Here is a 25,957-nt window from a genome sequence, read left to right as displayed (position 1 = left end):
TGGCAAACACTTTGTATATAAAAAAAAAATAATAATAAATCCCAGCAATGATTTATTCATCCACATCGATTGATGTGAATGGAGAAATCGGGTTTGCCAGGGCATACGAGCTAAGTGGGTTTGGATGTTGGGCGGAGCTCCTATGTCCTGGCAGACGCCTTTCCCCTCCTTTTTTTTTTTGGCAGAGATTTTTTCATCCACATTGATCGATGAGAATGAAGAAATCTGTGCCGTTCATTTTTTCTTTCAGCCCAGTGGCTGAACGGAAAAAATATATATCATTACCCGTATGCTCAATATAAGGAGAATAGCAGAAACTCCTAATGCTGGCCATACATGTAGTGATTGTGGAGACCCTCAAATGCCAGGGCAGTGCAAACACCCCACAAATGACCCCATTTTGGAAAGAAGACACCCCAAGGTATTCGCTGAGGGGCATATTGAGTCCATGAAAGACTGAAATCTTTGTGCCAAGTTAGCGGAAAGGGAGACTTTGTGAGAAAAAAAAAAAACAATTTCCGCTAACGTGTGCCAAAAAAAAAAAAATCTTCTATGAACTCGCCAAGCCCCTCATGGAATACCTTGGGGTGTCTTCTTTCCAAAATGGGGTCACATGTGGGGTATTTTAACTGCCCTGGCATTTTAGGGGCCCTAAAGCGTGAGAAGTCTGGAATCCAAATGTCTAAAAATGCCCTCCTAAAAGGAATTTGGGCCCCTTTGCGCACCTAGGCTGCAAAAAAGTGTCACATGTGGTATCACCGTGCTCAGGAGAAGTAGGGCAATGTGTTTTGGGGTGTATTTTTACATATACCCATGCTGTCAAATGAAAACTTTGTATAAAAAAAAAAAAAAATGGGAAAAGTTGTCTTTTAGAGAGATATTTCTCTCACCCAGCATGGGTATATGTAAAAATACACCCCAAAACACATTGCCCTACTTCTCCTGAGTACGGCAATACCACATGTGTGACACTTTTTTGCAGCCTAGGTGGGCAAAGGGGCCCAAATTCTAAAGAGCACCTTTCGGATTTCACAGGGCATTTTCAACACATTTGGATTTCAAACTACTTCTCACGCATTAGGGCCCCTAAAATGCCAGGGCAGTATAACTACCCCACAAGTGACCCCATTTTGGAAAGAAGACACCCCAAGGTATTTCGTGATGGGCATAGTGAGTTCATTGAAGTTTTTATTTTTTTTCACAAGTTAGTGGAATATGAGACTTTGTAAGAAAAAAAAAAAAGAAAAAAAAAATCATCATTTTCCGCTAACTTGTGACAAAAAATAAAAAGTTCTATGAACTCACTATGCCCATCAGCGAATACCTTAGGGTGTCTTCTTTCCGAAATGGGATCATTTGTGGGATGTTTCTACTGTCTGGCCATTGTAGAACCTCAGGAAACATGACAGGTGCTCAAGAAAGTCAGAGCTGCTTCAAAATGCGGAAATTCACATTTTTGTACCATAGTTTGTAAACGCTATAACTTTTGCGCAAACCAATAAATATACACTTATTGCATTTTTTTTAATCAAAGACATGTAGAACAATACATTTAGATAAAAATTTATATATAAATGTAGTTTTATTTGCAAAAAATTCGGTAAATTTCGATTAATAACAAAAAAAGTTAAAATATGTCAGCAGCAATGAAATACCACCAAATGAAAGCTCTATTAGTGAGAAGAAAAGGAGGTAAAAATCATTTGGGTGGTAAGTTGTATGACCGAGCAGTAAACCGTTAAAGGGGTTGTCCGGGATCAAACAATTTTTTTTAAAACTGCTTACTCACTGTTAGTAGCCAAATCTATCTTCCTAAGGCTACTTTCACACTTGCGGCAGAGAGATCCGGCAAGCAGTTCCGTCGCCGGAACTGCCTGCCGGATCAGGCAAAATGTATGCTAACTGATGGCATTAGTAAGACTGATCAGGATCCTGATCAGTCTTAAAAATGCCTGATCAGTCGAAAAAATGCATTGAAATGCCGGATCCGTCTTTCCGGTGTCATCCGGCAAAAACGGATCCGGCATTTATTTTTTCACCTTTTTTTCAGTCTGCGCATGCGCATACCGGAAGGACGGATCCGGCATTCCGGTATTCTGAATGCCGGATCCGGCACTAATACATTCCTATGGGAAAAAATGCCTGATCCGGCATTCAGGCAAGTCTTCAGTTTTTTTAGCCGGAGATAAAACCGTAGCATGCTACGGTTTTCTCTTTTGCCTGATCAGTCAAAACGACTGAACTGAAGACATCCTGATGCAAACTGAACGGATTACTCTCCATTCAGAATGCATGGGGACATACCTGATCAGTTCTTTTCCGGTATAGAGCCCCTGTGACGGAACTCTATGCCGGAAAAGAACAACGCAAGTGTGAAAGTAGCCTAAGATGTTTTTAGGTAGCTTTTGCACTGCTGCATGGCTCCTACAGTCCCCAGCAGACTGTTTACATATCTGTTTATGTATGACATCACTTCCTGCTACAAAGCATTGTGGCTCCCAGTGCAGATCAGCAGCTCCTGGTTTCTACAGTGTAAGATCACCACCCTGCACCCGCCCCCCTCATACATATTCAGCCTCCTCCACATCAGCCACGCCTCCATAGATCTGCCCCCCTCTTACATATTCCTCCCCCATAATCTCCTCCTTGCTCTGTCTCTTGCACATGTCATGTGCTCAGTGTTTGCAGACAGTGAACGAACACACAGGGAGCAGCTCCATCTTTCCACAATGGTAGATAATCTTTAGTTTTATGTGTGCATTCATCATTACAATAAGCAATTATTAGTAATATATCTTAGCATTGCTAATGTTTTACAATTTCCCTAGTTTTGCTCTGCTACACAGTAAGGCTATTTTCACACTCACGTTTGGTGTGGATCCATCATGGATGGATCCGCACTGATAATACGAATTGCTGCATCCGCTCAGAATGGATCAGTTTGTATTATCTTTACCTTAGCCAATATGGATCCATCTTGAACACCATTAAAAGTAATTGGGAGATGGATCCATTTTCTATTGTGCCAGATTGTGTCATAAAAAACAGATCTGTCCCCATTGACTTGAGCACTTGGCAGCTGTAGACATCTCTGTTGGTCCCATGTTCATATGTGCCCGCATTGCTGAGAAAAGTGATGTGAGGAAGGCCTAACATTGTGTGTCAGGACGGATCCGTCTGGCTCAGTTTGGTTATGCAGACACCAAAACACAGCCAGCAGCGTTTTGTTGTCTGCCTCTAATGTGAAATGGAGGCAGAACGGAGCCAAACTGATGCATTCTGAGCAGATCAATTCAGAATGCATTAGGGCAAAACTGATCTGTTTTGGAGACCTCTTGTGAGATCTAAATCTCCTGTCTGAAAGAAGTCTTAGGCTATTTTCACACTTGCGTTCAGAGCGGGTCCGTCTGATGTCTGCTCAGACGGATCCGCTCCGATAATGCAGACGTTTGCATCTGTTCAGAACGGATCCGTCTGCATTATAACTTAGAAAAATTTCTAAGTGTGAAAGTAGCCTGAGCGGATCCGTCCAGACTTTACATTGAAAGTCAATGGGGGACGGATCCGCTTGAAGATTGAGCCATATTGTGTCATCTTCAAACGGATCCGTCCCCATTGACTTCCATTGTAAGTCTGGACGGATCCGCTCGCCTCGGCACGGCCAGGCGGACACCCGAACGCTGCAAGCAGCGTTCAGGTGTCCACTTGCGGAGCGGAGGTTGAACGCTGGCAGACTGATGCATTCTGAGCGGATCCGCCTCCACTGAGAATGCATTAGGGCCGGACGGCTGCGTTCGGGGCCGCTTGTGAGCCCCTTCAAACGGAGCGCACGAGCGGACACCTGAACGCAGGTGTGAAAGTAGCCAAGTGAATGGGTCCATGATCTGTATGTGGCTGGCCCACGGTCGGTGCACGTGCATTGTGGACCTCAATTTGCGGTCAACAGCACGGGCACGTGAATAAGCCCTTATGCGGCAGTTAAACACGAATGCTGCCTGTGTGCTGTCATAAATTTGTCTAAAAAAACAGTCCATAAGGGCTCATGTACATATAATAAACATTGGTGGCTCAGTGCACCCCCCCTCAATATAATAAACATTGGTGGCGCAGTGCGCCCCCCCAACAACCCAGTATGATAAACATTGGTGGCTCAGTGCGCCCCCCCCCCCTCAATATAATAAACATTGGTGGCTCAGTGCGCCCCCCCCTCAATATAATAAACATTGGTGGCTCAGTGCGCCCCCCCCCCCTCAATATAATAAACATTGGTGGCGCAGTGCGCCCCCCCTCAATAGAATAAACATTGGTGGCACAGTGCGCCCCCCCCCCCCCTCAATATAATAAACATTGGTGGCGCAGTGCACCCCCCCTCAATAGAATAAACATTGGTGGCTCAGTGCGCCCCCCCCTCAATAGAATAAACATTGGTGGCGCAGTGCGCCCCCCCTCAATAGAATAAACATTGGTGGCGCAGTGGGCAGTGCCAATGAGGGTTAAAAAATAAAAAAATAAATTCCCTCACCTCCTCCAATTGATCGTCTCCTGGTCTTTCTCTAGAACCTGTCAAAGGACCTGTGGTGACATCACTGTGCTCATCACATGATCCATCACCATGGTAATGGACCATGTGATGAGGTCAATGACGTCACCACAGGTCCTGAAGAAAAAAACAGGAGATCGGCAGCTACGCGATCAACTGGAGGAGGTGAGTTAATTTTTTTTTAACCCTCATTGGCACTTCCCACGTTTATTATACTGGGGGGGGGGGGGGGGGGGCGCACTGTGCCACCAACGTTTATTACACTGGGGGGGGGGGGGCGCACTGTGCCACCAACGTTTATTATACTGGGGGGGGAGGGCGCACTGTGCCACCAACGTTTATTACACTGGGGGGGGGGGGGGGCGCACTGCGCCACCAATGTTTATTACACTGGGGGGGGGGCGCACTGTGCCACCAATGTTTCTTATACAAATACAGGAGGCGGGTGCCGGAATCAAATAGCCGACACCCGACCTCTATGACAGGGAGCTGCGATCAGCTACAATTAACCCCTCAGGTACCACACCTGAAGGGTTAACTCAACTGCAGCTGATCGCAGCTCCCTGTCAGAGGTCGGGTGCCGGCTATTTGATTCCGGCACCCGCCTCCTGTATTTGTATTACAGGTCATTTTTCTTCATTGGTGGCGCAGTGGTCACAGCCCTCCCCCCCCCCCCCCCCTCCCCCCGTCTCTTCTTATTGGCAGCGGCGAGGGCGGCAGCACAGGGGGAGAGAGACTTAGGTCCATAGCAACCAGGACGCCTTTGTTAGGCGTCCGGTTGCCATGGCAACGATCACGCCGTTGCAATAGCAGCAGCAGGGGCGCGATGGTAGAGAGAGGGAGCTCCCTCCTTCTCAACCACATAGATCTGGATGCCGCGGGTGTTAGCTGTTACAGTTACAGCTAACGCTCTCTGCTGATGGCAGCGGCTCCGTTCCTGAGCCGCTGCCATCAATATCGGCACCGGACTGGAGGGGCGGAGCTTAGCCAGGAGAGTTACTGCCCCTCCTAGACTTTTGAATAATTAATGAATCTGTCAGTGACGTCACCGGGCTCCCGGAGCAGCGGAAGAGAAAGGTTTCCTCCTCTGCAAGGGACCCGGTACGTCACTGACTGAAAGAAATCTGTTACTTCCTGCCATAAAGGTTTTTGGTAAAAAGGGTACTTTAGAAACATGCTGAAAAGGTAGGACATGGGTGTATGTAAAGTGTGTGCATGTGCAATTTTATTAAACAATGGTCCCTAATCCCGGACAACCCCTTTAAAGTAGTGTAGTGCAGAATTGTAAAAAGTGGTCTGGTCATTAAGGGTGTTTAAGCTAGGGGAGCTGAGGTGGTTAATGGAAAATAGAGATACAATTTCAAAATTTCACTTTTTTGCCAGATTTTCCATTTTAATATTTTTTTTTCCAGTTACAAAGCAAGGGTTAACAGTCAAACAAAACTCATTATTTATGGCCCTGATTCTGTAGTTTACAGAAACACCCCATATGTGGTCGTAAACTGCTGTATGGACACACGGCAGGGCGCTGAAGGAAAGGAATGCCATACGGTTTTTAGAAAGCAGATTTTGCTAGACTGGTTTTTTTGACACCATGTCCCATTTGAAGCACCCCTAGAGTAGAAACTCCAAAAAAAGTGACCCCATTTTAGAAACTACGGGATAGGGTGGAAGTTTTGTTGGTACTAGTTTAGGGTACATATGATTTTTGGTTGCTCTAAATTACACTTTTTGTGAGGCAAGGTAAGAAGATATAGCTTTTTTGGCACCTTTTTTTTTTTTTTTTTTTTGTTATTCACAACATTCATCTGACAGGTTAGATCATGTGGTATTTTTATAGAGCAGGTTGTCACGGACGCGGCGATACCTAATATGTATACAATTTTTTTTATTTATGTAAGTTTTACACAATGATTTCATTTTTGAAACCAAAAAAAAAAAAATCATGTTTTACTGTCTCCATAGTCTGAGAGCCATAGTTTTTTCAGTTTTTGGGCGATTATCTTAGGTAGGGTCTCATTTTTTGTGGGATGAGATGACGGTTTGATTGGCACTATTTTGGGGTGCATATGACTTTTTGATCGCTTGCTATTACACTTTTTTGTACTTAAGATTACAAAAAATGGCTTTTTTTACGGTGTTCACCTGAGGGGTTAGGTCATGTGATGTTATTATAGAGCTGGTCGATACGGACGCGGCGATACCCATTATGTATACTTTTTTATTTATTTATGTAAGTTTTACACAATAGTATTTTTGAAACAAAAAAGAAATCATGTTATAGTGTCTCCATAGTCTGAGACCCATAGTTTTTTTATTTTTTGGGCCATTGTTTCATGTAGGGGCTCATTTCTTGCGGGATGAGGTGACGGTTTGATTGGTACTATTTTGGCGTACATGCGACTTTTTTGATCACTTTTATTACCTTTTTTTGGGAAGTAAGGTGGGCAAAATTTCAATTTCCTCATAGTTTTTATTTTTATGGCGTTCACCGTGCGGGGAAAGTAACATGACAGTTTTATAGATCAGGTCGTTACGGACACGGCGATAGAAGATCCAGTGGGTCTGATGTCTGTATAATACAGTACACTATATAGTGTATTGTACTGTATTTTACTTACACTTTGTCTGAACAGATCTATGCCTTTAGCACAGATCTGTTCAGCACCATGGACAGCAGGATGCCTGAGAAGACGTCCTGTTTCCATGGGAACCTTCCCAGTCTGCCACAACTGAGCAGACGGGGAATGAGGGGGGCTCCCTCCCTCTGTGACACCATCGTGCCTGCAAAAGGCACAGCAGCCCCCCGCTGGGAGAGGGAGGGAGCTGACTGTTAACTTCTTCCATACAGCGGTCCGTACGGACCGCGGTATGGAAAGGGTTAAACGGCTGACATCACAGCACAGATGTCAGCCATTTATACCAGAGTGTCAGCAACGGTATACCCACTGGACGCCAATGAATATTCAAGAGTATACGCACCACCTGCACCCCCCCCCTGCATAAAATCATTCAGGGGTGGTGAAATTATAATTTTTTTGGCCATTTTAAAGTTTCTGATCTGACCGCGGGGATCAGAAACTGCAGAAAGCGCTGCAAACCGCAGGTCTGAATTGACCTGCGGTTTGCTGTGATTGCCGATACGGGAAGCCTGTTACGATTAACCCCGGCCGCAATCGCCTTTTAAACCCATGCCGTACAGGTACGTCATGTGTCCTTAAGGGGTTAAACAAGCATGCGGCTGCAACCCAAGTCTTTTTTAAATTTGCCTCAATCTTTTTATCCATTATCTTCAAACGGCAAGGATGACCCTTTTGCTTATTTAGAGAGGGATACATCTACTTTAGGGCATTCGGAAAACAATTTCTCATATTGTTCATCAAATGGTAATCTAATTTTAGGTAAGAAAATCATGGTATCAGGATTTTTCCATTCGCTCAAGATCAAAGCCTGAAGATTTTTATGTACTGTAAATACTTGTTTTTTTCCTTTCCTCTAGGCCAGAAAACATGCGATCATGTGCCGACCTCTGAAATTCAACCTCTTTAATCTCCATAGTTGACCTTATTGCTTTTAAAAGTTCATTAATATCTTCAGAAGAAAATAAATATCTATAGAACTCTGAATCGTTTTCGGAGTCAGAGTAAAAATCACAAGTTCCTTTGTCTAAGGCCTCTTGCACACGACCGTATGGCTTTTTCAGTATTTGTTTTGTAGACTTATCCTGGCTAAAGAGGAAATTCCTACCTCTCCCCTGTGAGGACTGCCAAGAACTAGAGGGATCCTTTTTTCGGGGGGCGAAAGGAACGGCGCTGTTGGAAGAACCTGGACTCTGGTGGAAACCCCTTTCTTAAATCAGAGGCCATTTCAAGAATATCGTCTAAGACTGAACCGAATAGACGATCTCCTTCGCAAGGGATACTGCAGAGTATATTTTTTGAAGCGGTATCGCCTGACCAAGAGCGTAACCAGACTGACCTCCTTGCCGTATTAGAAAGAGCCGCTGACCTAGCTGATAACTTTACAAGATCGGCAGAAGCGTCTGCCAGGAAGTTAGAGGCCTGTTTCAAAACAGTCAAGGCGGCCAGGATATCCTCTCTGGGGGTGTCAGAGACCAGGTGCTCCTCCAGCTGAGAGAGCCAGAGATCTAGCCGTATAGGTGGCAGCTATGCTAGGCCTCAACATAGCAGTATTGGATTCCCAAGATTTTTTAAGTACGGACTCGCATTTTTTATCCATAGCATCTTTTGATAAGCAGACATCTTCAAAAGGCAAGGCTGCCTTTTTGGAGATTCACGCAACCTTTGGTTTTTTATCCCAAAGAGCCGAATCTTCCTCGCTAAAGGGATATTTCCTTTTAAAGTTTTTTGAAGTACCGCCCCTTTTTTCTGGTTCCTTTCACTCGTCCCGTATAAGCTGTCGGATTCTGTCATGGATGGGGAACACTCTCCTCTTCCTATCACCCAGCCCTTTGAAGATCTGATCCTGAACCGACTGTGACTGTCTAGATTCCTCAATATTCAGAGTTGATCTTATAGCTTTCAAGAGACCGTCAGTATCTTCTTATGAGCATAACGGACCACTGACTTCCTCATCAGAGGAGGATCCAGAGTCTGACGAATCATTAAAATCGTCGTCCTCCATATCCCATTCTATCTGGGGTTCCGTGACCATTTTAGAAGTGGAAGGTTTTTGGGGAAAAGACGCCATTTTTGCTTCCACTGCTGAACTCACTTCTTCTCTTATACTGGATCGTAAATTTTCCACTAGAGAAGGGGAATCTTCAGTCATTATTTTGTCAGTACACTTTTGGCAGATAGCAAAAAAACGATGTCCTTGCTTTTTGCAAATAGCACATTTTTTCTTCTGTGCAGATTCCCCACTCCTTCCGGTTTCTCTATTCTGTAAGTACAAAAAGAGAGCAGGGGCTCTTCTTTAGTGCAGGGAAAGGAGTGGGGTAGCCGTCACCAGGATTACAAAAAACAAAATCCCACAGGTGATAGTATATATAAACTACTCCAGAGGAGGAGGCTTACCGGACTGGGGGCCTTAGGGGCATCAGAAGGCTTCTCCTGCTTCAGAGACATGATGCGGCATCCACTCTGCTCTGCTGGAGACACTCTGCAGCGTTTTTGCAGCTTCCCGCCGCCAAATTTAAATCACTTCATGGTCACATGACTTGCCTGCGCTTCACGTGGTCCGGCCAAGGTCACGTGACCGGATCTCGCGAGATCTCGGGCCCAGATATACCGCGCGCCTTCTGGCCCTGCAACTGGCTTCCCCTGAGCCCGTGCACCGTCCGGGGGCTGCCTGAACTCAGGACTTACGCCACAAGCATGCGGTGGGAGCTGTATCTCGTCCCCAGCGTCCGCCGCTCTGCCACAGCCCTCCTGACAAGCAGGGAATACTCACCGCAGGCTGGGCGCATGGAACTTCGGCAGGAGGGAGCCTGCCCGCTTTCCACTCATCCCAAGGGACAGGAAACGACTGGAGAAGGTAATGGGGAGGAGGCATATAAACTCAGGCTTTCTATGTCGTTTCCTGTTCCTGGGGGCGGGGTACCCTCCTGCTGAAGTGCTGTTGTGGGAGGCGTACGGAAAATTATGATTTCATATGTAGTGCACCCAAAACAGAGCAATAAACAGAGCTGCCAAGACTATTCTGTAATTATTTGGTCCTAACTGCCCAGGTCCTGCTATCTATTAACCTTAGACCCAGTCATCCTACCCAGGGGCTTATAGATCCACTAGTGTGCTAATTTCACAGAACACCTCTTTGGGGGGGAACTGCTTCCCACACCAGGCTGCCAGTCCACTAGCAGGATTGGTGAAGATGGTGGCTCCACTGCACAGTCCTCCACAGTGGTCTCAGAGTGGCGCAGCAACTGGCCCGGCAGCCCACCCAAATTGACAAATCAGCTGCCTCCTTACTACATGCCCATTACACACACCGCTCTGCCACATGCCTTTGCTACATGCCCATTACACATATTAAAGTCCACAATATGCTCATTACACTTACATAGCCCTAGTTTATATGGTACACATGCTCCACTAAGTTACCTTAATATTCAGCAAAGTCCTACAGGGAGCCTCATGTGTTCCCTTAACCACTTCACATGCGGGCCATTTACCCCCTTCCTGACAGAGTCTAATTTTGAAAATCTGACATGTGCCACTTTATGTGGTAATAACGCTTTTACTTATCCAAGCCATTATGACATTTTCTCGTGACACATTGTACTTCATGACAGTGGTAAATTTGAGTCGATATATTTCACCTTTATTTATAAAATAATCCCAAATTGACAAAAAATTTGGAAAAATTCGCAATTTTCAATTTCTCTGCTTTTAAAACAGAACGTGATTTCTCATAAAATATTTATTATTACTTAACATTTCCCATATGTCTACTTTATGTTGAAATTTTTTTGTAAATGTCATTTTATTTTTTTAGGACGTTAGAAGGCTTAGAATTTTAGAAGCAATTCTTAAAAAACTTTAAAAGTGGTTTTGGAAATTTTCTTAAAAAGGACCAGTTCAGGTCTGAAGTCACTTTGTGGGGCTTACATAGTGGAAACCCCCTATAAATGACCCCATTGTAGAAATAACACCTCTCAAGTTAATCAAAACGGATTTTACAAACTTTGTTAACCCTTAAGGTGTTCCACAAGTATTAAAGGAAAATGGAGATGACATTTCTAAATTTAACTTTTTTGGCATATTTTCCACTTTATTCCATTTTTTTTCTTTAACACATTGAGGGTTAACAGCCAAATAAAACTCAATATTTATTACCCTGATTCTGTGGTTTACAGAAACACCCCATATGTGGTCGTAAACTGATGTAAGGGCACACGGCAGGGAGCAGAAGAAAAGAAGCGCCGTATGGCATTTGGAAGGCAGATTTTGCTGAACTGGTTTTTAGATGCCATGTCCTATTTGAAGCCCCCTTGATGCACCCTTACAGTGGAAACTCCCAAAAAGTGACCCCATTTTGGAAACTAGGGGATAAAGGTGCCAGTTTTATTGGTACTATTTAAGGGTACATATGATTTTTAAAGGGTTTCTATCACTTCGTATGACATAATTAGCTGTCAGACACTAGTGATCCGCTAGTGTCTGCTCTGGCCAACCATCCTAATATAACAGCTTTTGGGGCAGCCGTTTTGCTAAAAAAATAACTTTAATAAATATGCTAATGAGCCTCTAGGTGCTATGTGGGCGTCATTAGCACCTAGAGGCTCCGTCTACCTTCATACATAGCCACCGCCCAGCGCGTCCCTCCAGCCCACCCATCTCCTGCTGAATGCGATCCTCCGTGTGACGCAGCGGACAAATTCTCGCGCATGCGCCGTGCGCGGCTGTATTCGGCGCATGCGCAGTGAATGTCTGACCGCTTCCCTGCTCAAACATCTCCACTGCGCCTGCGCCTGCGCCGATGACGTCATAGTGCTCCAAGGAACAGGCGCAGTGGAGATGTCTGAGCAGGGAAGCGGTCAGACATTCACTGCGCATGCGCCGAATACAGCCGCGCACGGCGCATGCGCGAGAATTCGTCCGCTGCGTTACACGGAGGATCGCATTCAGCAGGAGATGGGCGGGCTGGAGGGACGCGCTGGGCGGTGGCTGTGTATGAAGGTAGATGGAGCCTCTAGGTGCTAATGACGCCCACATAGCACCTAGAGGCTCATTAGCATATTTATAAAAGTTATTTTTTTAGCAAAACGGCTGCCCCAAAAGCTGTTATATTAGGATGGTTGGCCAGAGCAGACACTAGCGGATCGCTAGTGTCTGAGAGCTAATTATGTCATACGAAGTGATAGAAACCCTTTAATTGCTCTATATTACGTTTTTTGTGAGGCAAGGTAACCAATAAATGGCTGTTTTGGCACAGCTTTTATTTTTTACAACATTCATCTGACAGGGTAGATCATGTGCTATTTTTATAGAGCAGGTTTTTACAGACGCAATGATATCAAATATGTCTACTTTCTTTGTTTCAGTTTTACACAGTAAAGCATTTTTGAAAACAAAATTATGTTTTTCTGTTTCTCCATTTTCTCAAAGCCATATTTTTTTTAGTTTTCTGCCAATCGTCTTGTGCAGGAGCTTATTTTTTGCAAGAAGAGTTGACGTTTTTATTGGTACCATTTTTGGGTACATATGATTTTTTGATCATTCATTATTACACTTTATGGTGCAAGTTGACCTAAAAATTGGTTGTTTTAGCGCAGTTTTTATTAATTTATTTTTACAGCGTTCACCTGAGGGGTTAGTTCATGTGACATTTTTATAGAGCAGATCATTACGGACGTAGCAATACCTAATATGTATACTTTTTCTTATTTATTTAAGTTTAACACAATAATAGCATTTTTTAAACCAAAAAAATGATGTTTTAGTGTCTCCATAGTCTGAGATTTTTTATTTTTTGACCGATTGCCTTAGTTAGGGTCTTATCTTTTGCGGGATCAGGAGACGGTTTGATTGGCACTATTTTGGGGGGCATATGCCTTTTTAATCGCTTGGTGTTGCACTCTACATAATTACATAGTTAATACGGTTGAAAAAAGACAAAAGTCCATCAAGTTCAACCAAGGGATAGGTGGGGACACGAATCCCAGAAGCAAGTGAGACTCAGATTTCTACACGTTTTCATAAGCATTTGTTTTTTACTTTAAACCACCTCAGCCCCCCTAGCTTAAACACCCTTAATGACCAGGCCACTTTTTACACTTCTGACCTACACTACTTTCATCATTTATTGCTCGGTCATGCAACTTACCACCCAAATGAATTTTACCTCCTTTTCTTCTCACTAATAGAGCTTTCATTTGGTGGTATTTCATTGCTGCTGACATTTTTACTTTTTTTTGTTATTAATCGAAATTTAACGATTTTTTTGCAAAAAAAATGTAATTTTTCACTTTCAGTTGTAAAATTTTGCAAAAAAAAACGACATCCATATATAAATTTTACTCTAAATTTATTGTTCTACATGTCTGATAAAAAAAAAAATGTTTGGGTAAAAAAAAAAAAATGGTTTGGGTTATAGCGTTTACAAACTATGGTACAAAAATGTGAATTTCCGCTTTTTGAAGCAGCTCTGACTTTCTGAGCACCTGTCATGTTTCCTGAGGTTCTACAATGCCCAGACAGTAGAAAAACCCCACAAATGACCCCATTTCGGAAAGTAGACACCCTAAGGTATTCACTGATGGGCATAGTGAGTTCATAGAACTTTTTATTTTTTGTCACAAGTTAACGGAAAATGATGATTTTTTATTTTTTTTTCTTACAAAGTCTCATATTCCACTAACTTGTGACAAAAAATAAAAACTTCCATGTACTCACTATGCCCATCACGAAATACCTTGGGGTGTCTTCTTTCCAAAATGGGGTCACTTGTGGGGTAGTTATACTGCCCTGGCATTCCAGGGGCCCTAATGTGTGGTAAGTAGGTAAATGACGTGTGAAATCCTAAAGGTGCTCTTTGGAATGTGGGCCCCTTTGCCCACCTAGGCTGCAAAAAAGTGCCACACATGTGGTATCGCCGTATTCAGGAGAAGTTGGGCAATGTGTTTTGGGGTGTCTTTTTACATATACCCATGCTGGGTGAGAGAAATATCTCGGCAAAAGACAACTTTTCCCATTTTTTATACAAAGTTGGCATTTGACCAAGATATTTCTCTCACCCAGCATAAGTATATGTAAAATTACACCCCAAAACACATTCCCCAACTTCTCCTGAGTACGGCGATACCAGATGTGTGACACTTTTTTGCAGCCTAGATCGCGCAAAGGGGCCCACATTCCTTTTATGAGGGCATTTTTAGACATTTGGATCCCAGACTTCTTCTCACGCTTTAGGGCCCCTAAAATGCCAGGGCAGTATAAATACCCCACATGTGACCCCATTTTGGAAAGAAGACACCCCAAGGTATTCAATAAGGGGCATGGCGAGTTCATAGAATTTTTATTTTTTTTGGCACAAGTTAGCGGAAATTGATTTTTTATATTTTTTTCTCACAAAGTCTCCCTTTCCGCTAACTTGGGACAAAAATTTCAATCTTTCATGGACTCAATATGCCCCTCACGGAATACCTTGGGGTGTCTTCTTTCCGAAATGGGGTCACATGTGGGGTATTTATACTGCCCTGGCATTCTAGGGGCCCTAAAGCGTGAGAAGAAGTCTGGAATATAAATGTCAAAAAAAATTTACGCATTTGGATTCCGTGAGGGGTATGGCGAGTTCATGTGAGATTTTATTTTTTGACACAAGTTAGTGGAATATGAGACTTTGGAAGAAAAAAAATATATATTTCCGCTAACTTGGGCCAATAAAATGTCTGAATGGAGCCTTACAGGGGGGTGATCAATGACAGGGGGGTGATCAGGGAGTCTATATGGGGTGATCACCCCCCTGTCATTGATCACCCCCCTGTAAGGCTGCATTCAGATGTCCGTATGTGTTTTGCGGATCCGATCCATGTATCCGTGGATCCGTAAAAAACATACGGACATCTGAATGCAGCCTTACAGGGGGGTGATCAATGACAGGGGGGTGATCAGGGAGTCTATATGGGGTGATCACCCCCCTGTCATTGATCACCCCCCTTTAAGGCTGCATTCAGATGTCCGTATGTTTTTTACGGATCCACGGATCGGATCCGCAAAACACATACGGACATTTGAATGCAGCCTTACAAGGGGGTGAGCAATGACAGGGGGGTGATCAATGACAGGGGGGTGATCAGGGAGTCTATATGGGGTGATCAGGGGTGATTAGGGGATAATAAGGGGTTAATAAGTGACGGGGGGGGTGTAGTGTAGTGTGGTGCTTGGTGCTACATATTACTGAGCTACCTGTGTCCTCTGGTGGTCGATCCAAACAAAAGGGACCACCAGAGGACCAGGTATATTAGACGCTGTTATCAAAACAGCGTCTAATATACCTGTTAGGGGTTAAAAAAATCGCATCTCCAGCCTGTCCAGCGAACGATCGCAGCTGGCAGGCTGGAGATCCACTCGCTTACGTTCCGATCCTGTCAACGCGCGCGCCTGTGTGCGCGCATTCACAGGAAATATCGCGTCTCGCGAGAGGACGCGTATATGCGTCCAGGAGGAATCAATTAACCACCTCCAGGACGCGTTCGGCGGTCCGGAGGTGGTTAAGAATTTGTCTAAACCCTTTTTGAAACTGTCCACTGTTCCTGCTGTGGCCACGTCCTGAGGAAGTCTATTCCACAGATTCACAGTTCTTACAGTAAAGAAGCTTTGACGCTTCTGGAGACTGAACTTTTTCTTCTTCAGTTAGAGGCAGTGTCCCCTTGTCTTTTGAGCACATTTTACATGGAACAGCTTTTTGCCGTATTTTTTTGTATGGGCCATTTACATGTCCCCCATTAGACGTCTTCTCAAGACTAAAAAAATACAATTCTTTTAAACTTTCTTCATAACTAAGACCCTCCATGCCCCTTATAATTTTAGTCGCTCTCCTCTGTACTTTTTCCAGCTGCAATCCTTTCTATGTGCCCAGAACTGGACTGTGTATTCCAGATAAGGCCGCACCAGCGCTTTGTAAAGTGGTAGTATTACTTCCCTGCCCCACGATTCCATGCCTCGTTTAATGCATGACAGTATCCTGGTGGCCTTAGAAGCAGGGCTGTGGAGTCGAGGAGTCGGAGGCAATTTTGGGTACCTGGAGTCGGCAAAAAATGAACCGACTACTACTAAATTTAAATTGGAATAAATAAAAAAAAAAATAAGAAAGTTTAAATGTCCCAATTCACAAAAAGGTATAATTAATTACCGTATTTTTCGCCCCATAAGATGCACCTAGGTTTTTGAGGAAGAAAATAAGAAAAAATATATTTTGAACCAAAAGGTGTGCTTTTGGTGGGTTTTGAACTAATGGTGATCTGTGGATGGCACTGTTATGGGGGCATCTGTGGATGGCACATATATAGCATCTTATCTTATATGTCATCCACAGATCCCCCATAAGTGTCCCTGTGTAGTGAATGGGGGCCGGCATCTGTTTCAGTAATGGCAGCGGGGCCCGATGCAGTCACTGTATTCTACTACACCGGGCCCCACTCACTGTAGTATACGGTAATCATATCTAAATTGTGGGTAGTAGTGACGTAGTGAGCTACGCTACGAGCGCCCACCCAGCCTCCCGACTGCCAAGAAATTAGTAGTAAGTAGTACAGCGCTAGATTTAAGATGATTGGAATACTTTAACAATACCCACAAGTTAGATATGATTACCGTATACTACAGTGAGTGGGGCCCGGTGTAGTAGAATACAGTGACTGCACCGGGCCCCGCTGCCATTACAGAAACAGATGCTGGCCCCCAGGCCCTCCTCCCTCTCAGCCTATTCACCGGACGGTCGCAGCATTCGCCCCATAAAACGCACTGCTATTTTTTCCCCACTTTTGGGGGGGAAAAAATGCGTCTTATAGGGCGAAAAATACGGTACTTCTCTACTGTAAGAATAAAGGCCAAGGCGTCACGTTACTATAAAACGAACACGTTAAGTGACCGTGAAGAAGCATGCTTTTCAAATGCTTCACTATATGGCACGCAACGCACAGTTAAAGAGCGGCAATACTTATACTTTCCATTGTGTTGTGTTCCGCTGTTACAGGGAACGCAACGCCCATGGTTAACCTAGCCTCTCACTGATAACGGATTAGGTAAATATGTTTTTTGCAGGACTAGAGACACTTGTAGAAGGGAATGGATAGTCAATAGCTCAAGACTGAAGCTGTAAACCATTTGAAAAACTGCTGTCATTCAGCTAAGGCTATAAAAACTTGTAAACTCTGATTGTTAGCTTCAACTTTAAACATGACTATGGGATTCTACTAAGGAAATCATGTTTTAAAATAAATGCCCCTTCCCCTGCCCCTTCCAAGATCCTCCCACTGCCCTATCTTCAGCACACAAAGGAGAAGGCAGCAGCTTCCTAGCCAGTAGTTCTGTGGTAATGACATGTATGTTGCCTTTCTTTCCTTCAAGGAATGTATAAAATACATTTGCATATTAAATACAGAGGAGGCGGAAGTACCAAAAACTGAGGAGTCGGAGCATTTATCTACCGACTCCACAGCCCTGCTTAGAAGCAGTTGATTGACATTGTATACTATAATTTAACCTACCATCTATATAAGTGACTCTCCCAGTGCTACATCACCTAGGACATATGAAGCAGAGATTATTACTACCAAGATGCATAACTTTACATTTGTGTGATCTTAGGTGACAAAAAAAAATAGCTTTTTTGGCACGGTTTTTATTTTATTTTTTTACGGTGTTCATCTGAGGGGATAGGTCATGTGATATTTCTATAGAGCTGGTTGTTACAGACACGGCGATACCTAATATGTACTCTTTTTTTATTTCACTTTAACACAATAATAGCATTTTTGAAACAAAAAAAAATCATGTTTTAATGTCTCCATGTCCTGAGAGCTATAGTTTTTTGTTTTTTTTTAGCGATTTTCTTATGTAGGGGCTCATTTTTTACGTGATGAGGCGACTGTTTTATTGGTACTATTTTGTGGGACATACGCCTTTTAGATCACTTGGAGTTGCACTTTTTGTGATGTAAGATGACAAACGTTTCTTTTTTTTACACTTTTTTTATGGTGTTTATCAGGAGGGGTTGGATCATGTGATATATTTATGCGGCAATACCAAATATGTCTATTTTATTTATTTTTTAACTTTTTTTTTATATTACTTAACCACCTCCGGACCGCCTAATGCAGGATCGCGTTCCGGAGGTGGCAGCAAGTTCGTCACCAGCCTGCCAGCAACGATCATTGGCTGGCAGGCTGGCGATTTGCAAAAAATCCAATCACAAGCCATATAACAGATCAGATTAGTAAATATGATCTGTTATATGGCTTGTCTGCTCCTCTGCTGGTCCTTTTCGTCGGTTGGATCCAGCAGAGGAGCAGACTTCACTGTGAGTACACCAAACACTTCACTGTAGCCCCAGATCACCCCCCTGCACCCCAATTAACCCTTTGATCACCCCTGTCAATCACTAGTGAAAGACAAAAAGTGATCAGTGTAAACTGTCACTTTTTTTTTTCACTAGTATTGGCTGTTAGGTTTTAGGGATAGTTTAGGCCCCTTGGTTAGGTAGTTAGCGTCAGTTAGCGCCCACCCCACCGCACCGCAGTCACTTTTATTCGCTGACTAGCGTATCGCTAATCAGCATTTGTACTTTTATAGTATCTGTAAGTGATCAAAACTGATCACGGTCAGATCTAGAATTGTATTAGTGTCACCTTAGCTCGCCCTCCACCCAAAACGCAGTGTTTGCCCGATCAGGCCTGATCGGTCGCCCACACATGCGTTCACCCACGCCCACCCGACAGCAGTGACAAAAAATATATTTTTTTTTGATCACTGCACATTCATTTTACACGCACTGCGGCGATAAAAAAAATCTGTTTTGATATTTTTTATCAACCACAGCGGCCTCCGGTACTTCGCTAGCCTCCCCTTTGTAAGACAGGTTTGCTTTTTTTCTTGGGTAGTCTCAGGGAATACCCCTAAATTTAGTAGTCCAAAATGTCAAACAGGGGGTATTCTTCTGAAGAGGCCTACAGGATTCTGACCCAGTCGGATGAGGAGTGGGAACCCTCATGTGACGAATCTAGCGGGTCAGAATATGAACCTGTGGAAAGCAGTGGCTCTCTGACCCAAAGTTCGGACGAGGAGGTGGAGGTCCCTGATAGCACCAGGCGTACCAGGCCCAGTGTCGCTAGACCACAGGTTACGCAGGATCCGCTTCAAGAGCAGCAGAGTGGGGCTGTCGCTGCCGGATCACGTGGTGAGGCATACACCAGCAGCGCAGCCATTCCTGGACCTAGTACCAGCACTGCCGTACAACCTGGTGAAGTAGCGAGCACCAGAAGGGCAGTTGAAGCTGGAAGGTGGCACGTGCAATAGTTACCCCGTCGCAGCCACCGCACAGACAGGCCCGTAGACCCCCTAGAGTCCCTGAGGTGCTGACAAATCCTGATTGGCAGTCACCAACTTCAGCCGCACCAGTAGTTCCCCCTTTCACCGCCCAGTCTGGAGTTCGGGTTGAGACGGCTCAAATCGGTTCAGCCCTGGGATTTTTTGAGCTGTTCTTGACTGCGGAGCTCTTGGACTTAGTCGTGGCAGAGACAAACCGGTATGCCACACAATTTATAACCGCAAACCCGGGAAGCTATTATGCCCAGCCTTTCCAGTGGAAACCAGTCCAAGTTTCCGAACTTAAAATTTTTCTGGGCCTTCTCCTCAACATGGGCCTGACAAAAAAGCATGAATTGCGGTCATATTGGTCCACGCACCCGATTCATCACATGCCCATGTTCTCTGCTGCTATGTCCAGGACACGATTTGAGACCATCCTCCGTTTTCTGCATTTTAGCGACAACACCACCTCCCGTCCCAGAGGCCACCCTGCTTTTGACCGGCTCCACAAAATTCGGCCCCTCATAGACCATTTCAACCAGAAATTTGCAGATTTGTATACCCCTGAGCAAAACATCTGCGTAGACGAGTCCCTAATACATTTTACCGGGCGCCTTGGCTTCAAACAATACATCCCAAGCAAGAGTGCCCAGTATGGGGTCAAATTGTATAAGCTCTGTGAAAGGGCCACAGGCTATACCCACAAATTTCGGATCTATGAGGGAAAAGATCAGACCCTGGAGCCGGTCGGTTGCCCTGACTACCTGGGGAGCAGTGGGAAGACAGTCTGGGACTTGGTGTCACCCTTATTCGGCAAGGGGTACCATCTTTATGTGGACAATTTCTACACAAGTGTGGCCCTCTTTAGGCATTTGTTTCTAGAACGGATTTGCGCCTGTGGCACCGCGCGAACTAGTCGCGTGGGCTTCCCCCAACGGCTTGTAACCACCCGTCTTGCAAGGGGGGAGAGGGCTGCCTTGTGTAACGAAGAACTGCTCGCGGTGAAATGGAGAGACAAGCGTGACGTTTACATGCTCTCCTCCATTCACGCAGACACGACAATCCAAATTGAGCGAGCAACCCGTGTCATTGAAAAGCCCCTCTGTGTCCACGACTATAATGGGCTCATGGGAGGGGTGGACTTCAATGACCAGTTGTTGTCTCCGTATTTAGTTTCCCGCAGAACCAGACGCTGGTATAAGAAGGTGTCTGTATATTTGATTCAATTGGCGCTGTACAATAGTTTTGTTCTCTACAGTAAGGCTGGGAGAACACGATCCTTCCTCAAATTCCAGGAAGAGATCATCGAGAACCTCCTGTATCCAGAAGGTTCCGTGGCCCCATCCACCAGTGTAGTTAGCCGTCTACACGAGCGACATTTCCCCAGTGTCGTTCCTGGTACCTCAACCCAACCGTCACCCCGAAAAAGATGTCGTGTCTGTAGCAGGAGTGGAATAAGGCGTGACACCCGCTATTTCTGTCCTGACCACCCTGCCCTATGCTATGGAGAGTGTTGCCGGAAGTACCACACACAGGTACACTTAGCATAGGGATTGCATCTCACAGGACAGGCACACAGGGCTATTAGGGCCCATTCACTCACAGCTGCTGCAAACCTCTCCTTTCACCTGGGATAAAGTGCATAACGTACTTCGCCACATCTTTGGGCGATTTGCGCTTTGCACATCTTCCCCATGGGACAGAGAGGTTTGTTCTATAAAGGTAAAAAAAACTAAACAAAAAAAAAATTACCGGTAAGTAAAAAAGTTAAACGTTCAGTTAAAAAAGTTTAAAAAAAGTTTCTATGTTCTGTTCAACAGTTAATAAATTTATTGCATTGCGGCCTGGTTTTTTCTTTTTTGTTTTGTTTTTTTTACCTTCCAGGTGGACCAACCGATCGACTAGCTGCAGCACTGATGTGCATTCGGACAGAAGCATTGCGCTGCTGTCAGATTACACGCAAGTCGGTGTATGCGGCGCTGCAAGACGAGATTTCTCCTCTGCAGTAAAAGATACGTTTGCCGAGGCATATGAGCTGAGGAGGTGGCGGTGTTCATATACTTTGGCAAACACTTTGTATATATAAAAAAAAAAATCCCGGCAATGATTTATTCATCCACATCGATTGATGTGAATGGAGAAATCTGGTTTGCCAGGGCATACGAGCTAAGTGGGTATGGATGTTGGGCGGAGCTCCTATGTCCTGGCAGACGCCTTTCCCCTCCTTTTTCTTTTTCTGGCAGAGATTTTTTCATCCACATTGATCGATGCGAATGAAGAAATCTGTGCCGTTCATTTTTTTCTTTCAGCCCAGAGGCTGAACGGAAAAAAAAAATCTCATTACCTGTATGCTCAATATAAGGAGAATAGCAGAAACTCCTAATGCTGGGCATACATGTAATGATTGCGGAGACCCTCAAATGCCAGGGCAGTACAAACACACCACAAATAACACCATTTTGGAAAGAAGACACCCCAAGGTATTCGCTGAGGGGAAAATTGAGTCCATGAAAGATTGAAATTTTTGTCCCAAGTTAGCGGAAAGGGAGACTTTGTGAGAAAAAAATTAAAAACAATCAATTTCCGCTAACTTGTGCCAAAAAAATTTTTTTTCTATGAACTCGCCATGCTCCTCATTGAATACCTTGGGGTGTCTTCTTTCCAAAATGGGGTCACATGTGGGGTATTTATACTGCCCTGGCATTTTAGGGGCCCCAAAGCGTGAGAAGAAGTCTGGTATCCAAATGTCTAAAAATGCCCTCCTAAAAGGAATTTGGGCACCTTTGCCCACCTAGGCTGCAAAAAAGTGTCACACATGTGGTATCTCCGTATTCAGGAGAAGTTGGTGAATGTGTTTTGGGGTGTCATTTTACATATACCCAAGCTGGGTGAGAGAAATATCTTGGCAAAAGACAACTTTTCCCATTTTTTTATACAAAGTTGGCATTTGACCAAGATATTTATCTCACCCAGCATGGGTATATGTAAAAAGACACCCCAAAACACATTCCCCAACTTCTACTGAATACGGAGATACCAGATGTGTGACACTTTTTTGCAGCCTAGGTGGGCAAAGGGGCCCATATTCCAAAGAGCACCTTTCGGATTTCACTGGTCATTTTTTACAGAATTTGATTTCAAACTCCTTACCACACATTTGGGCCCCTAGAATGCCAGGGCAGTATAACTACCCCACAAGTGACCCCATTTTGGAAAGAAGAGACCCCAAGGTATTTCGTGATGGGCATAGTGAGTTCATAGAACTTTTTATTTTTTGTCACAAGTTAGTGGAATATGAGACTTTGTAAGAAAAAAAAAAAAATCATCATTTTCTGCTAACTTGTGACAAAAAATAAAAAGTTCTATGAACTCACTATGCCCATCAGCGAATAACTTAGGGTGTGTACTTTCCGAAATGGGGTCATTTGTGGGGTGTTTGTACTGTCTGGGCATTGTAGAACCTCAGGAAACATGACAGGTGCTCAGAAAGTCAGAGCTGCTTCAAAAAGCGGAAATTCACATTTTTGTACCATAGTTTGTAAACACTATAACTTTTACCCAAACCATTTTTTTTTTACCCAAACATTTTTTTTTTATCAAAGACATGTAGAACAATAAATTTAGAGCAAAATTTATATATGGATGTCGTTTTTTTTGCAAAATTTTACAACTGAAAGTGAAAAATGTCATTTTTTTGCATAAAAATCGTTAAATTTCGATTAATAACAAAAAAAGTAAAAATGTCAGCAGCAATGAAATACCACCAAATGAAAGCTCTATTAGTGAGAAGAAAAGGAGGTAAAATTCATTTGGGTGGTAAGTTGCATGACCGAGCAATAAACGGTGAAAGTAGTGTAGGTCAGAAGTGTAAAAAGTGGCCTGGTCTTTCAGGGTGTTTAAGCACTGGGGGCTGAGGTGGTTAATTGGGGATTATTTTTTTTTGTACATGTGAAACCTTTATTTTTTTTATTTTAAAACACTATTTTTTTATTTTACACTTTGTCCCCTCTTGGGGTACATTTAACTTATTTCTCCTGTAACAGTTACAAGGGAAATACAGCCCCCAGAGAGGCTGTACAGCAGAATACAACACTGTACAGCCTCAGTGCAGGGCTGAACGAGGTCTATGGAAGACCCGACAGCTCCTGCACTCTCTCGGCCCCGGCGGTCAGATGACCACCAGGCCGGGACAGGAAGCGGATAACGCTTCCTAATCTATATACACAGCGCTCAACGAGCGCTGTGTATACAGCGATCTAGAAGGCAGGGACACCTGGGAACTGTCCCTGCCTTCTCGCTGGGTTGCCCTGCTGTTTAAATCCTATGGGCGGATGTGAAGTGGTATTCTACAGTTTTAAAACCAGCACCTGGATCTGAATAGTTCTGTAATAGCTCTTATGATGCAAACGATGGTATCCGTTCAGAACGGATCCGTCTGCATTATATTTTTTTTAAAAATCTAAGTCTAAAAGTTAGTCAGACGGATCCATCCTGACTTTGCATTGAAAGTCAATGGGGGACGGATCCGTTTGAAATTGCACCATATTGTGCCAACTCCAACGGATCCGTCCCCATTAACTAACATTGTAAGTCTGGACGGATCCGTTTGGCTCCGCACGGCCAGGCGGACACCCGAATGCTGCAAGCTGCGTTCGGGTGTCCGCCTGCTGAGCGGAACGGAGGCCAAACGGAGCCATACTGATGCATTCTGAGCGGATCCGCATCCACTCAGAATGAATTAGGGCTGTACGGATCCGTTCGGGGCCGCTTGTGAGAGCCTTCAAACGGAACTCACAAGCGGAACCCCGAACGCAAGTGTGAAAGTAGCCCAAGAAGGCTGCACATGCTGAGGTTCATCCTTCAACTGCCTTCTGAGCTGTGATAGGGACAGCATAGACACACCCCCTTAGCTGCAGCAGAAAAGACACTCCCCTGAGCTCCCAGCTTGATACAAATCTAGAAGAGCAGGGAGATCTCTGGATCCATCTGAGGTACAGGGGTGATTAAGGCTTGTTGTGTACTATATAATTAGGGATTAACGAGTCGATTCGCATCAAACTTTGTTCTAATACTGTACGGAGCAAAAGCCGAAGTTATTGTTTCACGAAGTCTCGTGAGACTTTGCCCAATAACTTCAGAAATTATTTGTACTGTAAAAAAAACATTTCTCTAACTCGGGTTCGGTTCCAAGGTACCACTCGGGAAATGTTTTTTTACAGTACAAATTAATTTATTAAGTTATTGCGCAAAGTCTCACGAGACATCACGAAACAATAACTTCGGGTCATCAGAGCCAATATATTCTAATACTGTACGGAGCTCCTGCTCCATACAGTATTAGAACAAAGTTTTATGCGAATCGACTTCGGATGTTTCATCCAAAGTGGATTTTTATTTTTTAGATTAGTCATGGGTTAAACCCTTTAACTCCTCCCACAAGTGGCTGCTCACGACAGTGACATCACCACAGGTCCTGTAACCACAATGTGCACACGAACATATTTGTTTTCCTTGTCCGTTCTGTTTTTTTGCAGCCTCTATGTGGAACCATTTAATTCAATGAGTTTACAAAAAAAACTGAAATGAGGTTTCCATATGTTCGCATGGCCATTCGACAAAAACGATAGAACATGTCCTATTCTTGTCCGTCTTACTCTATGTCCTGCAATTACAAAATAACTGATTCCATTCCATTGTCACAATACAACGAAAACCATCTTGCCTTCTAAAACCTCTCGGTAAACATGTAATAGTGGTAGTACATCAAGAAGGGAAAACACTATTTTAAGCTCTGTAGTGCATTTTTGAGAATAACAAGTCTGTAGAACATTTGCTCTATAGACAGCTGGAAAGTGCCGATTATGGAGGTGGTAAAATAAAGACTATAGCTGAACCAATACAATTATAGACAGTGCACATCATGGAACTTTCTAGGCGAGGACACAGTACCTGCAGAAAATGATCCTTGCTTGGTGAATGTGCTACCAACGTGTACTAGCAATAGCAATTACTGAGCTACAATACAAACACAGGAGTGAAAGCAGACGGGTGATAGGCACTTACAAGAAAATTAGATTGTTTAAACGGCAATGATTTGACAGCCACCGCTTTCTGGGAGGATGATGCGTCTGCAGGGAGCATTTTATCATTCATATTGGGCGAAGGGCCCGCTGAGAAATAGCAGATGCTAGAATGGAGTTGTTAAAAGGAGGTTTGCGACGTCACTGGTCACATGTTCCTTCATGGCCACATGACCAGCGTTACATTACCCAACTTGGTGAGATTTGCCTACCTCCTGACTTCCTGTCGCATCGGAGATGACGTGTGGAGGCGTGCCTTAGTGTTGACTATTTGCGCATGCGCAAAAGGACAGTATAGGGAAAATCTCTGCCGATTTCAGCAGCACACCGGGACACTGCGCATGCGT

At 44.1% G+C, this 25,957-nt stretch overlaps 1 protein-coding gene across 3 annotated transcripts in view; it reads right to left on the bottom strand.

Annotated features, from left to right (window-relative positions):
- INO80C (INO80 complex subunit C) overlaps positions 1–25,739 on the bottom strand; it is a 157,103-nt gene extending 131,364 nt beyond the window's left edge. For all 3 annotated transcript variants that reach the window (XM_040433285.1, XM_040433287.1, XM_040433286.1), the window contains exon 1: positions 25,594–25,739. In XM_040433285.1, the coding sequence (XP_040289219.1) occupies positions 25,594–25,683 (90 nt within the window). In that variant the 5' untranslated portion in view covers positions 25,684–25,739. The remainder of the gene's footprint in view (positions 1–25,593) is intronic.
- Positions 25,740–25,957: the final 218 nt, after the last annotated feature.

Source organism: Bufo bufo, chromosome 5, assembly GCF_905171765.1.
Source record: "Bufo bufo chromosome 5, aBufBuf1.1, whole genome shotgun sequence".
NCBI lineage: Eukaryota > Metazoa > Chordata > Amphibia > Anura > Bufonidae > Bufo > Bufo bufo.
Note: the sequence above shows the minus strand (reverse complement) of the source record. Positions and strands in the feature narration are given on the sequence as shown.